Source organism: Scyliorhinus torazame, chromosome 2 (assembly GCF_047496885.1).
Source record: "Scyliorhinus torazame isolate Kashiwa2021f chromosome 2, sScyTor2.1, whole genome shotgun sequence".
In the NCBI taxonomy this organism is placed as follows: domain Eukaryota; kingdom Metazoa; phylum Chordata; class Chondrichthyes; order Carcharhiniformes; family Scyliorhinidae; genus Scyliorhinus; species Scyliorhinus torazame.
The window spans coordinates 24,115,606-24,132,862 of NC_092708.1; the positions used below are offsets into that span (position 1 = coordinate 24,115,606).

At 50.3% G+C, this 17,257-nt stretch overlaps 1 protein-coding gene across 2 annotated transcripts in view; it reads left to right on the top strand.

Annotated features, from left to right (window-relative positions):
- Positions 1–17,257, top strand: part of LOC140386830 (protein Wnt-10a-like) — a 62,340-nt gene that overhangs the window by 16,495 nt on the left and 28,588 nt on the right. For both annotated transcript variants that reach the window (XM_072469565.1, XM_072469575.1), the window contains exon 3: positions 13,330–13,703. In XM_072469565.1, coding sequence (XP_072325666.1) covers positions 13,330–13,703 — 374 coding nt within the window. The remainder of the gene's footprint in view (positions 1–13,329; positions 13,704–17,257) is intronic.

Below are 17,257 nucleotides of genomic sequence, written 5' to 3' on the forward strand. Positions count from 1 at the left end.
GGAAGCATTGGAAAGGGTGCAAAGGAGATTTGCCAGGATGCTGCCTGGTTTGGAGGATAGGTCTTATGAGGAAAGGTTGATGGAGCTCAGGCTTTTCTTTTTGGATTGGAGGAGAATGAGAGACAACTTAATAGAGGTTTATAAGATGATGAGGGGGATAGATAGAGTGGACGTTCAGAGACTATTTCCTCGGTGGATGTAGCTGTTACAAGGGGGCATAACTATAAGTTTCAGGGTGGGAGATATAGGAGGGATGTCCGAGGTAGGTTCTTTGCTCAGAGAGTGGTTAGGGTGTGGAATGGACTGCCTGCTGTGATAGTGAAGTCAGACACTTTAGAAACTTTCAAGTGGTTATTGGATAGGCACATGGAGCACACCAGAATGACCAGGATAGCTTGATCTTGGTTTCGAACAAGGCTCGGCACAACATCGAGGGCCGAAGGGCCTGTTCTGTGCTGTGCTGTTCTATGTTCTATGTTCTATGTTCTATTTTCTATGTTCTAAGACTTCTGCTGTGGGACTTGAATCCACAATCTATTTATACTCTAACCACCACCTCCCCAATTCGCGATATGTAGTTCTGCAATATCTAATGCTCCTGTGTAATGCCTTCTATCCAGAACTATCCAACATTTTCTGGGTCCATTCACATGAGCTGGGTGTTGCTAGTTAGATCAGCATCTATTGTCTGTCCCCAATTGCCCTTGAGAAGGTGCTGGTGAACCTCTGCGGTCCGTGTGGTGAAGGTAAACATACAGTCCTGCGAGGGAGGGAGTTCCTGGATTTTGACCCAGTGACAGTGAAGGAACGGCCGATATATTTCCCAGTCGGGATGATGTGTGGCTTGGAGGTGAACGTGCAGGTGGTGGTGTTCCCATGTATCTGCTGCCCTTGTCCCTTCTAGGTTTGGTAGGTTCTGTCGAAGGAGCCTCAGTGAATTGCTGCAGTGCATCTTGTAGGGGGCACACACGACAGCCGCTGTGTGTAGCAGTGGACGGAGTGAATGCTTCAGGCAGTGGATGGGGTGCCAATCAAGCGGGCTGCTGTGTACTTGGTGGTGTTGAGCTCCTTGGATGGTGTTGGAGCTGCACCCTTCCAGGCAAGTGGGGAGTAATCCATTACACTTGTGTCTGATACACATGCATACAAGCAAAGCGGGATTCTCCCGAATCCTCGCGATGGCCCAACGCCGGTGTAAAATCCTCTGCACTTCCGGGGCTAGGCCGGCGGCGGAGGGTTTGCCGCGAGTTAGTGCATGTGCATGGTTGGTGCCACACCACCCGGCGGCAAAGGGTCGTCGCGGGTTAACGCATGTGCAGAAACGCCAGCGTGGTTCCACGCATGTGCAGACCGGCGGGTGTATTCTAGCGCATGCGCAGGGGGTTGTCTCCTCCACACCGGCCATGGCGGAGCCCTACAGGGGACGGCGCGGAAGGAAGGATTGCCCCCACGGCACAGGCCCGCCCGCAGATCGGTGGGCCACCGTGGCCCCCCCCCCCGGGATCGGACCCCCCCCCCCCCCCCCCCCCGTGGACCGCACCAGCCGGCCTACCAGCCAGGTCCCGCCGTATGGGACCATGTCCAATCTACGCCGGCGGGACTGGCCAGAAACCGACGGCCGCTCGGCTCATCGGAGTTGCCGGGAGGGCCGCTACCAACGGCCCCCGACCGGTGTGGCATGATCCCCGCCCGAAAACCAGCGCCGGAGAATACGGCAGCCGGCGTCGGAGCAGCGTGGCGGGATTCATGCCGCCCCCCCCCCCCCCAACGGGGATTCTCCGGTGTTTGGGATTGCTCTGATTGGACTGTTTGTTGTATCAATTGTGGTGACAACCTTTTGCACATCTTTGCTTAATTTTGAAAGTACTTTTCAGTCTCCTGCCGGCAAATTATTTACAATCATTACACAATTCCTCGAAAGGAAACCAACAGCTAGTTGCATTTATATAGCCCCTTTAATGGTGTGAACCAAATCACTTCACATGTTCTTTGCTTTTTGAACCAAGGCAGATAAGGAGCTTTTCGAACAGGTGAACATAAACCTGGTCAAAGAGGGACGTTTTCAGGAGGCTTTTAGAGGAGAGAGAGAGTTAAACACATGAAGAGGAGTGGGGATGTAGTTGAGGGCCAGCGACGTGGCTGTAATTAGTGGAGTGATGAGAGTGAGGGGTGCACAAGAGGCACAATCCATGCATGTGCCCAAATTTATCCCTGGTGTATAGAGAATGGTGCAAAGGAGACAGTGGCGCTCGCTGCCATCAACCAGCATTACTTGATGTGAAGTCTCATGCTGTAATGTACCTGCACTGCAATTTTCCCAGTTAGGTCCAACTGGAACAGCCAATATAAACATGCTCTGTACTTTAATTTCACTGCAGGCTAAACATTGGGTTTGGCATCTTTGTCCAGATGCAATCCTTTCTTCCTATATTTCTAAAATTTGCCATCTAGCTTTTTTTGCCTGTGTACGCCGCTCTTTCCTCTGTCCTAACACTTAGTTCTCACTCTCTTGATTCCTTTCTCTCTCTCCCCCTCTCCCTTTGTGTATGTATCAGATGCACACAAGTATGGTAAAGTAGGTGACACTGTTTCAACTGCATGCTGCATCCATTTGGCACTTAGCGATTCCTCTTTGCTGCACATGTTCCCTGTTCTTCTTAACCAGAAGTGACAGATTCCTTAAATGTTTCATTCATCTTCCCACTTTCTGCTGTTGTCAGTGCATCCGTGCGTGCGTGCCTGTTTGAATTATTTGTTAGTCTGCGTTCTCACCTCCTCCTACATTTTCACCCCCTCAGCACAACCCCCCTAACCCCCACGCCCACAAACCCAGTGCCTGGGACATTAACACATTGGGAGGGGAGGAATAGGATGGTGCGAGATAAAACAACACAGGGGAAGTGAGCAGAACCTGTTTCCACTGACAGTAAAGTTGGTAAATAAAATAGTAATCTTTATTAGTGTCGCAAGTAGGCTTACATTAACACGTTAATTGCCACACTCCGGCGCCTGTTGGTGTACACAGAGGGAGAATTCAGAATGTCCAATTCACCTAACAAGCACGTCTTTCGGGGACTTGTGGGAGGAAACCGGAGCGCCCGGAGGGAACCCACGCAGACACGGGGAGAACGTGCAGACTCCGCACAGACAATCACCCAAGCCGAGAATCAAACCTGGAACCCTGGCGCTGTGAAGCAACAGTGCTAACCACTGTACTACCGTGGTGACACAGAGGACAAAGATTTAGGACCATTGGCAAAACTCTGGGGTGAGGATGGGGGTGGCGGGGCAGGGGGTGGGGTGGGGCGAGGGGGGTGGGGCGAGGGGGGTGGGGGGTGCTCTTAAAGCAGCAACACTTGTTACAGTCTGGAGTGCCCTGCCAGGAAGTGTGGTGGAAACAGATTCTGTTGCGACTTTCACAGCAGAATGAGGAGGTGCACTGGAAAAGGAAATATTTGAAGAGTTATGGGGAAAGGAAAGGGGAGTGGAATTAATTGGACAGCACGAAGATCTAGCAGAGACTAGATGGGCTGAATGGACTCCTTCTGTACTGAATGATTCTGTGGCATCTATATAGCATGCAGGAAAAAAAGCCTTGCATGCTTCGCACGGTCGCAATCAGCTAATTATTAACACCCAGGCAAATGAGGAGATATTAGGTCAAATGATTGAAAGTTTGATGAAATAAGGTCTTAATGGGGGAGAGAGAGGCGGAGATACCCATCACCATCTGATTCAATCTCCCTTGCTCGAATGTGTAAAATGCACACATCCAGTGACTAAACTCCATCCTAATTCTCCTGATCGAAATCAGAAATATTTCCATAAGACCATAAGACATAGGAGCGGAAGTAAGGCCATTCGGCCCATCGAGTCCACTCCACCATTCAATCATGGCTGATTTCAACTCCATTTGCCCGCTCTGTTTAGCACAGGGCTAAATCGCTGACTTTGAAAGAAGACCAAGGCAGGCCAGCAGCATGGTTCGATTCCCGTACCAGCCTCCCCGAACAGGCGCCGGAATGTGGCGACTAGGGGCTTTTCGCAGGAATGTGGCGACTAGGGGCTTTTCACAGTAACTTCATTTGAAGCCTACTTGTGACAATAAGCGATTTTCATTTCATTTCATTTCATTTCTCTCTCCATAGCCCTTAATTCCTCGAGAAATCAAGAATTTATCAACTTCTGTCTTAAAGACACTCAACGTCCCGGCCTCCACCGCCCTCTGTGGCAATGAATTCCACAGACCCACCACTCTCTGGCTGAAGACATTTCTCCTCATCTCTGTTCTAAAGTGACTCCCTTTTATTCTAAGGCTGTGCCCCCGGGTCCTAGTCTCCCCTGCTAATGGAAACAACTTCCCTACGTCCACCCTATCTAAGCCATTCATTATCTTGTAAGTTTCTATTAGATCTCCCCTCAACCTCCTAAACTCCAATGAATATAATCCCAGGATCCTCAGACGTTCATCGTATGTTAGGCCTACCATTCCTGGGATCATCCGTGTGAATCTCCGCTGGACCCGCTCCAGTGCCAGTATGTCCTTCCTGAGGTGTGGGGCCCAAAATTGCTCACAGTATTCTAAATGGGGCCTAACTAGTGCTTTATAAAGCTTCAGAAGTACATCCCTGCTTTTATATTCCAAGCAAAGATTTCCAGCAAAATTCTGATTGCGAAGCTATTTTGTTTCCAAAAGGGGGAATCATGCAGCGTCGGGTTTATTTATTACATTTCCCCTGGCATTGAAGTTGAGCTGGGCAAGTTCCCATTCGCAGCAGTGGTTATTTGGAGTGTTTCCAACTGCTGGCGGACACCAGAGGTTCGCTGCTGAATTATTATCTCCAAATAATAGTGCCAGGGCTTGTCAGGGCAGGTAGCACTAGGACCCAGCGGGTGCGGTTGAGATCCGCTCGGGGCTCCAAGGAGCTGCTCCTGTCAGCTGTGAGCTGACGATTCACCTCGCTGCAGTCAGGGACAGAACAAAAAGCTGCATTTATTAGCGCCTGTAACATTCAAAGCAGCTACACCACAGTGATTATTAGGTAAAGGTTAACACCTAGCAACATAAAGAGATGGCAGGGCAGATGATCAAAAGCTTGGTAGGTTTCCAGGAGTCCTGGAACCATAGAATCCCTACAGTGCAGGAGGAGGCCATTCTCCCCATCGAGCCTGTACTGACCCTCTGAAGGAGCACCCTACCCAGGCCCACTTGCCTGCCCCTCCTCACCTAACCCACCCACACATCCCTGGACACGAAGGGGCAATTTATCATGGCCAATTCTCCTAACCTGCACATCTTCGGACTGTGGGAGGAAACCGGAGCACCCAGAGGAAACCCACGCAGACATGGGGAGAACGTGCAGACTCCACACAGACAGTGACCCAAGGCCGGAATAGAACTCGGGTCCCTGGCGCTGTGAGGCAGCAGTGCTAGCCACTGTGCCACCGTGCCGTCCCTGATACATCCTCCGTCCCACCAGCTGGCCAATGGGGTTTCCCGATGCGGGCACCCCCACGCCGTTGGACATCCATGGGCGTGAGTGCGCTGCCGACGGAACGGAGGGTCCCACCGATGGAGAATGCAGCACGGGAGATCCCAATACTTGAGCACAATAAATAAGGTTAAAGCATTTCTAACCATTTTCAACCAAAAATGATCCATCTCAGTCTCCTCTGGAGGTCCCCAGCATCACAATGCCTTCAGCCAATACAATTCACTCCACATGATATCAAGGAACAGCTAAAGGCACTGGATACTGCAAAGGCTATGGGTTCTGATAATACATCAACAATACTGAAGACTTGTGCTCCAGAACTTGCCGCAGTCCTAGCCGAGCTGTTCCAGTACGGCTACAATACTGGCATCTACTCGGCAAAGCGGAAAATTGCCCAGCTGTGTCCTGTACACAAGAAACAGGACAAATCCAACCCAGCCAATTACCGCTGGGTATCAGCCTACTCTCCATCATCAGCAAAGTGATGGAAGGGGTCATCAAGCGGCACTTACTCAGCAATGACCTGCTCAGGACCACCTGGCTCCTTACTGTAAGCAACATTGCCCCAAAATAGCCGCATGCACAAATAGCCATCTATCAATTTTTATTCACGCATTTATGTTGATGTGGTAATCTCTATCAGAAAACAACTTTCCATTTCTCGTTAATTATCGACATAAGCCTTTCACTTTGTACACAAGTTTCTATCTGTGTCCAGCTTCCTGGATGGGTCTATATATTTTAGTCCTTATATATTTCCATGTTGGCACCAATCTCTGCCTTTTATTTCTATTGTTCCACCGACCTTTATGTGCCTTTCTTTCGATGTAATGCGTGGGCCTGTGTCTATCTGCCTCTCTATTTGTTCTCTTCTCCCTAACTTTAATTTTCAACTTTCTGGTTCAATGTGAATGTAGCTGTATGAGATCGAATAAATAAAATATGCGACTGCCAGAAATCTAAATTTAACGGCAGAGTGCTGAGCAGGTATCAGATTCACGAGCGTCTGGGAAAACCTGAGTCATATTATCGTGTTAGATGTACACCCGTTACCATCAGTGGAACAGTAGAACTATGGGTCTGTGCAGGCGAACAGTACGGTACGGGACAGGCCCACTCAGCCCATCCACTCAGTGCTAGCCCCTTACTGGAGCGATCCAAAACAAACCCCACCGCCCCATGCTTTCCCTGTAGCCCTGAAGCTCCTTCGCCTTCAGTTACTTGCATTTAAGGAAATGTCTTCCTCATAAGGATGCAGGAACATAGGAGCAGGGGTAGGCCATTCAGCCCTTCGAGCCTGCTCCGCCATTCAATAAGATGGCAGCTAATCTGATTGAGTCCCAACTCCGTTTGCCATCTGCCCACTCCACCACCCTTGGATTGGTTTATTGTCACGTGTACCAAGGTACAGTGGAAAGTATTTTTCTGCGAGCAGCTCAAACAGATCATTCAGTGCATGAAAATAAAACAAAATAAAAAGAAAATACATAATAGGGCAACAACAGGTCCACAATGTAAATACATAGATACCGGCATCGGGTGAAGCATACAGGGTGTAGTGTTAATGAGGTCAGTCCATAAGAGGGTCGTTTAGGAGTCTGGTGACAGTGGGGAAGAAGCTGTTTTTGAGTCTGTTCGTGCGTGTTCTCAGACTTCTGTATCTCCTGCCCGATGGAAGAAGTTGGAAGAGTGAGTAAGCCGGGTGGGAGGGGTCTTTGATTATGCCGCCCACTTTCCCCAGGCAGCAGGAGGTGTAGATGGAGTCAATGGATGGGAGGCAGGTTTGTGTGATGGACTGGGCAGTGTTCACGACTCTCTGAGGTTCCTTGCGGTCTTTGGCCGAGCAGTTGCCAGACCAGGCTGTGATGCAGCCAGATAGGGGGCTTGCTTTTCCCCGTCCCCCCACCCTTTGACACCCTTGTCTATCACAAATTCTGTCTATCACTGCCTTGAATTGTAGCCTCAATTCTGTATTCCTGCTCCCACCCCCCCACATAGCCCTTTAATCCCATGTCTATCTGTCTAACTCTATCTTGAACAAGTCTCCACTCCTGACCGTGGAAAAGGATCCCATAGACTAACGGCCCACTGAGAGAAAAATAAATTCTTCTGATCCCAATCTTAAATGGTAGACGCTCACATCACCATTGTAGGTGCTCCTCTCAAGTCCTTCAACTCAACACAAGAAGCTTATTGAAGTGCAGGCATTTTCGAAATGTGAATTTACAGTATTATGACAGCCTATTCCGTTCAAATGGTCCCTGTCATGTTTTATGCTCCACTTGAACTATCTCCAGTCCATCTTTCATCCATATTTATGGGCTCTTTCTATTCTTTTCTGCCTTAAATCCATCAAGAATCAGAGGTGAGGAGAATTTTTTCTTGGATGGTCACGAGCCTCTGGAACTCTCTTCCTGAAAAGACGGTGGAAGCGGAGGGCTGGATTCTCCGGTTGCCAACGCCGAAATCGCGTTCGCCGACCGGCCAGAGAATCCGAGTTCCTGCCCAAATCGGGGGGGGGGGGGGGGGGGGGGCGGCGCGGCTTTCGCAATGCTCCGCCCCCTCCAAAGCAGCGTACTCTCCGAGTACACCGCACCACGTACCGAGGGCCTCAGGACGTTGCCTGAGGAGGGGCCCCCCCGATGCTCCGCCCCCGACCGGGGGAGTTCCCGAAGGCGTGGGACACGTGTGGTCTCACCCGTCGGGAACCCGGGGTGGCGGCTACGGGCTCAGTCCAGCGCCGCCACAGTCACGGGAGGGCCGATCCGCTTGCAGGGGGGGACATTATTCGGGTAGGGGGCACTGTGGGGAGGGGAGGTGGTCCGGGACACGCGGGCCGGCCGAAGGCGGGGGGGGGACGGGACTTTTCACGGGCCGTGTCCACGAGCGGCCGGCGTCATGTAGCGCGGCCCGGCCATTGCTGGCCGCCGCCGTGCGCATGTGCGACCACGGACCCAGCAATTCTCCGGGCCACGTCGGCAGCCAGAGCTGGGTGCTCTACGCTGCCGACCTGCGAGCCCCCAGCAAAACGGGGAATCGATGGCCCTTTTACACCATTAGTGTTCTGGCGTAACCGTTCCCACGCCGGCCTGGGGACATAGCCCCAGAATCGGAGAATCCAGCCCAGTATCGTTGAACATTGTTCACGCAGGTTGGTTCTTGTTGAGCAAGGTTGGGGGTGGGGGGGGCGAAAGGTTATCGGAGGTAGGTGCGAATTTGGGATGGAGGTTACAATTATGACCTTATTGAAAGGTAAGAGCCGGCTAGAGGGGCCGAGTGGCCCACTCGTGCTCCTAATTCATCTGTTTGTCTGTTCGCCTCGGGTCAGTTACTGCGCAGTGAGACGAACTCGCCATGATTTGGATGATTGCAAATTTGGTGCAATGAGGCACTGCTTTAATGGTCGGGGCAGGGACACTATCAACTTGGAGGAGAAGGTAGGAGAGGTGAAAGGGCATGAGACCAGGATGTGCAAAGTGCGATTCAGACTATTTGATCGCTTGGAGGGTGAGCACGATCTGGTTGGGCCGGATGGCCATTTTCCTTATTGTTGCCGGCACGCATTCTTCCTGGGAATGTTCAGTTTGCATACCACACAAGCAGTTGCCTTAATGATTGTTTTCTTTCAGGAAGGAGACGAGGTGAAAGCCCAAAGCCCATTATGCTGAACACCACTAAGATTCATTAAGAAAATGAGGCGGTGAGAAACGATAATTATAAGGAGAGGCATGGGAACTAGTGTGACTGCAGCAGAGAACAGATTTCATAGTGGGTTTTCAAATAATGACGGGTTTTTATAAGGTGAATAGGAAAAGACTTTATCCTCCGCTTGAGGAGACAGTGATGGGGGGTCATCAATGTAACAATGCCATGAGGCGAAGAAAATGACATAATGTTTGCAGAACAGGGACAGGCCATTTGGCCCATCTAATGTGTGCTGCTGTTTATGCTCTCCCTGAACCAACTTTCATCTCCCTTCCCTAACTCTTATCTGCATATTCCTTTCTCCCTCTTGTTCTTACCTAGCTTCCCCTTATCTGTATCTGTGTGCTTCACGCAGCTTGTGACACTCGTTGTGGTAGTGCCGTCCACTTTTTTGGTATACCAATGGCTATGACTTGCCTGGATGAGTGCAGCTCCATCAACACTTAAGAAGCTCAACACCATCCAGGACAAAGCAGCTGGTTTGATTGGCACCAATATCCATGCCCTCCAGCACTGAAGCACAGTGGCAGCTGCGTGTACCATCTACAAGATGCACTGCAGCAACTCACCAAGGCTCCTTCGATAGCACCTTGCTTCTTCTCAGTCAATGGTCAGCGAGGCCAAATGTAGTTCAATGGCAATAAATATGACACAGTTTAGCTATTGCCCCTGACATAAGAGCAGAAAATACTTCTTGTTTATTGTTATATTAGCATGGTAGCACAGTGGTTAGCACTGTGGCTTCACAGCGCCAGGGTCCCAGGTTCGATTTCCGGTTTGGGTCACTGCTGTCTGTGAGGAGTCTGCACGTTCACCCTGTGTCTGCGTGGGTTTCCTCCGGGTGCTCGGGTTTCCTCCCACAAGCCCCGAATGATGCGCTTGTTAGATGAATTAGACATTCTGAATTCTCCCTCCGTGTACCCAAACAGGCGCCGGAGTGTGGCGACTAGGGGCTTTTCACAGTAACTTCATTGCAGTGTTAATGGAATCCTATCTGCGGCAATAATAAAGATTAGTATTATTACGTATCAGTACAGAGCTTGGAACTAATTAGCTTACGAATTGTTATGTGTAAGTGTTCCGGGAGGTCACATTTCACAACTGGCACAAGAGACTCATATTCGCAAGAGAACCAGATCAAGCCAGTTCTTCGTTTGTACAGGGCAGCATGGCAAAAACTGAAACATATAAATAGCATTTGGCGCGGGGGCGGAGAATCGAAGTTCCCGACCGAATTGGGCCCGACGCCGCTCCGGCGATTCTCCGTGCCCTGAAGAATCGCGCGTCCGTGAATTACGCCGCGCGGCTGGGGGGCCATTGCCAGAGGCCCTCCCAGCGATGCTCCGCTCCCGACCGGCCGAGTTCCCGGCGGTGTGGAACTTTCATGGTGATGGCCGGTCGGGACTCTTGCGTGGCGGCTGCGGACTCAGTCCGTGGCCGCCCTGGTGGGAGGCGAGGGGATCGAGCTCCTGGAGAGAGGCCTTATGGGCGGCTGGGGCAGCGGTCGGGCCGTTCCGATGCAGCGGCGCGCGGCTGATCGGGGGGGGGGCCTAGATTGGTTGTGTCGGTCCGCGGTCCGAGTCTGCCATGGCACTCGGCGCGGCCGCTGGAGGCCGCTACCGGGCGCATGCGCGGACTCAGAACCGGAGGTGCCAAAGCTGCGTAAAGCTCCCTGGGTCCCTGCTATGTAAGTGGATCGCCTTTTATTTTTTGCAGGCTTGGGGACCCAGGCGTGGGGACATAGCTCCATCTTGGGAGAATCCAGCCCCACAAGCTTAAAAATGACTGAAATCAGGGCCAGGATTCTCCGAGTTCCCCACCCCACCACTGCCAGCGAGAACGGAGAGTTTGGCACTGAACCAAAATTCCATTCCCTGCAGCAGGATGGGAGAATCCCTCCGGCAGGAACGGACGGAGGATTCCTGGCCAGGGATCCACAAGGCAAAAGGAGCGCAGAGCCGTGCTCAGCAGGTCGGGCAGCATCCAGGAGGAGTGAGAAAACAGAGTTAGTGAGAGAAACACAGTTACCATTTCGGTTTGAAGACCTTTACTCTGTGTCCCATGACTCGGCCCCACGCCGGGTGCAGTAAATACACCGCAAGACATTTTCCTCACATTGTTGCCAGGGGAAAAAGCCATAGCGATGCATTTCAATGAAGCCGACAGCAGAGAATTGGACGCTTGTAAGTAAATTTTAGGAGAATCGTCAGATCCCTTTTATGGTTTGAAGGATTTGCCAAAAAGAAGTCCTTTGTGTATTATTGGGTAACCTAGACATGCCTCAAAGTGGGTTCCAAAGAAGAGTCACATTCAACTCGAAGCGTTAACTCTGTTCCTCTCTCCACAGACACCGCCAGACCGGCTGAGCCTTTCCGGCACTTTCTGTTTTTATTTCCCAACGGCAGCATGCACAAACATAAAATGGCGGAGCGGGCTTGAGGGACCGAATGGCCTCCTCCTGCTCCTATTTTGTCTATGTTTCTGTGCTTTCTATGCACAGTATTGTGCTTTTATTTCAACGCTTCAAATTGCTCTTCTTGCAACAGATGCAACTGAAGTGCAATGTGCAATATTTTTAAAGAATAGGCTCGCAGCCCACAAAGCCACCAACGTAGCGGCGTCGCCGTGTCCGGCTTGGTGTCGGGATGAGGTCGTCGCTCAATACGATCGCAGGACAAGATCCAGGTCTACATATTTAAATGACTCTAACGGCATATTTAAATATCTGTTCGCCGGATTCACCTGGTGTCCGGGCTGTGCCTGGGAGACCTCGCCAGGACGGCGTTTATGGGTGGCACAGTAGTTAGCGCTGCTGCTTCACAGCGCCAGGGTTCCATGGGTCACTGTCTGTGCGGAGTCTGCACATTCTCCCCGTGTCTGCGTGGGTTTCTTCCGGGTGCTCCAGATTCCTCCCACAAGTCCCGAAAGACGTACTGAATGTGGCGACTAGGGACGATGAAAACTGAAGATGCTGAAGAGGCCAAAGTCGGAGGGATGGAGAGATAGGGGAGAGTTTCGGGGTCAGAGGAAGTTACAGAGATCAGAAATAGTGAAGTCACGGAGGGATTTAAAATCAAGGATGGGGATTTCAACATTAAATTGTTGCTTAACCAGAAGTAGTGGAGGTCAGCAAGCAAACTAATTGATCTCCCATGTCACTGGCCATGAACCTCTTATGGACTGACCTCATTAACACTACACCCCTGTATACTTCACCCAATGTCGGTGTTTATGTAGTTACATTGAGTACCTTGTGTTGCCCTATTATGTATTTTTTATTTCCTTTTCATGTACTTAATGATCTGTTGAGCTGCTCGCAGAAAAATGCTTTTCCCTGTACCTCGGTACACGTGACAAAATAAAGAATAAATAAATAAGAAACAATGGGATGTCCAAATGAAGCTTAATTTTCCAAACTGTTCCAACAAAGGATTACGTAGCATGTACAGCACGGAAACAGGCTGTTCGGCCCGTCCAGCCTCTGCTGGTTGTAATGCTCTACCCAAGCCACTTTCTATCTTTCCTCACCTAAATCTATCACCGTAACCCTCTGTTCCCTTCTCTGTCACACACTTTTCTATCTTCCTGCTAAATGCACCTGTACTATTCAACGCACCCTGTGGTAGTGAGTCCCGCTACTCACCTCCCTTTGGGAAAATAAGTTTCTCCTGAATTCCTGGTTGGATTTCTTAGTCACTTTCGTATATTGAGGGTCTCTGACAATGCTCTACTCCCAGTGTTTAACAATGGGATTTCCCATTGAAGCCACCCCACCCCAGAGAAAGCTGCTACCGGCGGGAGAATTCCAGTCTCTGTCTCAGGCCACTACTGTGAAGAAGAGAATGGGTGTTCTCCACGGTGCCCTGATCCGATATTTATCCCTGAATCAACATCGCTAAAGTCTGGTCATTATCACACTGCTGGATTTGTTTTTGGGTCTTGCTGTGCACAAATTGCCTGCTGCGTTACGTATGCTCAACAGCGCCAGAAGTACATCATTGGCTGTAAATTGTCTTGGGATGTCCTGAGCTCGGGAACGGTGCTACATAAATGCGAGTTATATTCTCTCTGTGTAACTATCCGGGTAGGTTGTTCTGAACGATCTGTTTTGTCTTTGGTCCCCACGCAGGTTTTAAGGAGAGTGCGTACGCTTACGCCATTGCCGCTGCGGGAGTGGTTCACGCTGTTTCAAATGCCTGCAGCCTGGGCAAGCTGAAAGCCTGCAGCTGCGACAACAAGCGGCGGGGCGACGAGGAGGCATTCCGCCTCAAACTCAACCGTCTCCAGCTGGAGGCCCTGAACCGGGGCAAGGGCATGGTGCACGGGGTACTGGAGCCCCTGCCTGGCGACTTGCCGGGACCCCAGGACTCCTGGGAATGGGGTGGCTGCAGTCCCGATGTGGACTACGGTGACAAGTTCTCCAGGGACTTTCTGGATTCGCGGGAAACCTACAAGGACATCCACTCGCGGATGAGGCTCCATAACAATCGGGTGGGGCGCCAGGTGAGTGTCAGCATTGTGGACGCACGCTTTTGCATTGTCCTTCTCGTTAAATTACTGAACACTCCTTGCACACTGCAAAAACAGCAAAGGGCTAGAGGATAACAGCGAGGAACCTGAATTAGGGCTGGCAAGCTAGAAGGTCCCAGTTTGGATGCAACAACAGCAGAGTTACATGGAATATGCAGCACAGAAACAAACGAATTAACACCGTTGTGTTTGTGTTCACACTTTGCTTGAGACTGCACATTCCACCTACTGCATCTCAGCTTTTCAGCTTAACGTTACCCACTTCGGTAGCAAAAATACGAAAGCAGATTATTATTTGAATGGGTGTAAATTGAGAGAGGTGGAAACTCAGCGAGACCTTGGTGTCCTCGTGTATCAGTCTCTGAAAGTAAGCGCGCAGGTACAGCGGGCAGTAAAGAAGGCAAATGGTATGTTGGCCTTCATAGCGAGAGGATTTGTGGGTAGGAATGGAGATGTTTTACTGCAATTGCATAGGGCAATGGTGAGGTCACACCTGGAGTATTGTGAGCAGTTTTGGTGTCCTTACCTGAGGAAGGATGTTCTTGTTGTGGAGGGAGTAGGTTTGCCAGGCTGATTCCTGGGACGGCCGGACTGTCATTCGAGGAGAGACTAAGTCGGATAGGATTTATTCATTGAAGTTTAGAAGAGTGAGAGGGGATCTCACAGAAACGTACACAATTCTAACATAATTAGACAGGGTAGATTCAGAAAGAATGTTCCTGATGGTGGGGGAGTCCAGAACTAGGGGTCATAGTTTGAGGATAAGGCGTAAACCTTTTAGGACTGAGGTGAGGAGAAATTTCTTCACCCAGAGAGTGGTGAATCTGTGGAATTCGCGACCACAGAATGTAGTTGAGGCCAAAACATTGTGTAATTTCAAGAAGGAATTAGATATAGCTCTTGGGGTTAAAGGGATCAAGGGATATGGTTGAGGGGGGGGGGGGGGGGTGGATCAGAGTATTGAACTTGATGATCAGCCATGATCGTAATGAATGGCGGGGCAGACTCAAAGGACCGAATGGCCTCCTGCTTCTATTTTCTATATTTCTATCCCCTATTCTCTCATGCACTCATCTAGTTTCCACCTCAGCATCTAAAGTAGTTGCCTCAGCCGCTTCCTGTGGTTACAGGTTCCACATTCCCAGAGAATGGCTGCAATTGCAAGTACATGGCCCCTGGTTTTAGATCCTTTCACAAGTGGAAAGAAACCTCTCCACATCCATCATATCTAACCCATTCGTCAATTTGACGAACCCGATCAGGTTTTCTCCAAGGGCAACACGGTAGCATAGTGGTTAGCACAATTGCTTCACGGTTCCAGGGTCCCAGATTCGATCCCCGGCTTGGGTCACTGTCTGTGCGGAGTCTGCACGTTCTCCCCATGTGTGCGTGGGTTTCCTCCTGGTGCTCATGTTTCCTCCCACAGTCCAAAGATGTGCAGGTTAGGTGGATTGGTCATGCTAAAATTCCCCTGAGTGTCCAAACTTGCCCTTAGTGTTGGGTCGGGTTACTGGGTTATGGGGATAGGGTGGAGGTGTGAGCTTGGGTAGGGTGCTCTTTCTAAGGGCTGGTGCAGACTCGTTGGGCCGAATGGCCTCCTTCTGCACTGTAAATTCTATGATTAAGACTTCTCATTTCTGGGAAACAAAACGTCAACCGGCCCAATCTTCCCTGATAGTTGCAATCTCTCAACTGGACTTAGTAAGTGAGTAGCAGAGTGGGGGAAATAGAAGTTAGAGTTCTTCCCAGTGCCCTGACCAGCATTTATTCCTCAGTCAACTTCACTAAAACAGATTATCTGGTCATTATCACAATGCTGGTTATGGGAGCTTGCTGTTCACAATTTGACTGCATATTTCCTACATTACAACACTGACTACACAACAAAAAGTGTGAATTGGCTGCAAAGTGTTTTGGGGAATCCTGTAAGGTGCTATATAAATGCATAAAATTATGTTTTACCTTGGTCAAGTTAAGTGACGCCATTGGTGGGAAAATGAAATATTTTGCCCTTGATGGGTGCGATCTAACGGAAAAGTTTCTGAGTGACATTTGTGGCGAGTTTTGCTGGGAATTTCACCCCAACTCTGTTGGTGAGTTCCCCACCACTATCTAACGGCACTTAATCACTTTTGTGGGCCCCGGTGAGTTTCCTCCTGATCAAGCCCACACTTAGGGCACCATCTACCGGCCATGTGTGCCCGACTGGGAGCACGACGTGGCCAGTAGATGCCAGGGAAGCCACCCACGGGCTTCCCGGCAGCAACTATGCCTTGTGGGATCTATCAAAGTCCCCTGAGGCAACACAACCAGAATCCCGGCCACAATGGGTGGGGCCAGGCGCTTAAGTAGGTTTGAAATCTACCCTTTCCAACCCGCCCTGCACCCGCCCACCCCCTACCCTTCATACCCCCCTCCACCCTTCTTTCATGGGCCTGGGCCCCTTCAGGACATAACCCTTGGCAGTGCCACCCTGGCAGCTGGGCACCCTGGCAGTTCTCCCACTGGCTTTGCCCAGGAATCTCGGCAGTGCTACTTTGCCCAGTCCCTGACCACCGAGGAGCTTCCGATAGTCCTCTCCCTCCCTCTGTAAATTCCTTCAGCCTTAAGAAACTCTCGGATCCTCGTGCTCCTCTAACTCTGGTCTCTTGACCACCCCTGATTTCTCTCTCTCCGCCAGTCTGAAATGTTTTATTACTGGACACTTAGTAGGGAGAAAGTGGTGTAGGACTAGTAATCCAGGCTAATCCGGGCAAGGGTTTAAATCTTACCATAGCAGAAGGTGGAATTTAAATCCAATAAATTAAATGAAAATAGCATTGAAAGGTAGTCTCAATAATAGTGACCTTTAAACGATGATTGATTGCTGAAAAAAACACCTCATTCACTAATGCCCCCTTTAGGGAAGGAAATCTGCCGTCCTTACCTGGTCTGGCCTACATGTGACTCCAGACCCACATCAACGTGGTTGACTCTTCACTGCCCCCCTCTGGATTGGCATCGCAAAGTCAAGGGAAATTAGGGATGGGCAACAAATGCTGGCCCTACCAGCGACGGCCACATCCCACAAAATTATATTTCAAAATCTGTCTTTGACTAGGCTTTTGACCACCAGCTCTGCTAGAAGGGGCTGTTTAGCACAGGGCTAAATCGCTGGTTTTGAAAGCAGACCAAGGCAGGCCAGCAGTTCAATTCCCGTACCAGGCGCCGGAATGTGGCGACTAGGGGCTTTTCACAGTAACTTCATTTGAAGCCTACTTGTGCCAATAAGTGATTTTCATTTCATTTCATTTCATCTGCTTAGATGTTTCCGCGTCAAACCGTCTCTGATAATCCTCCTTGGGATGTTTTACGACACATCAAGGTGCTTTTTAAGCGTGGGTTGTTGTTGTTCCTTACAGTGCAATGCGCGACATTCTGCTTCCCTTTGAAATAAGAAGGCTCACTGGATTGATCTGTCTCTGTGTCAACACAAATGTTCTGCCTTTTGGAGACTCGCATGCTGAAACTGGCCTAGCCAGCGTTTG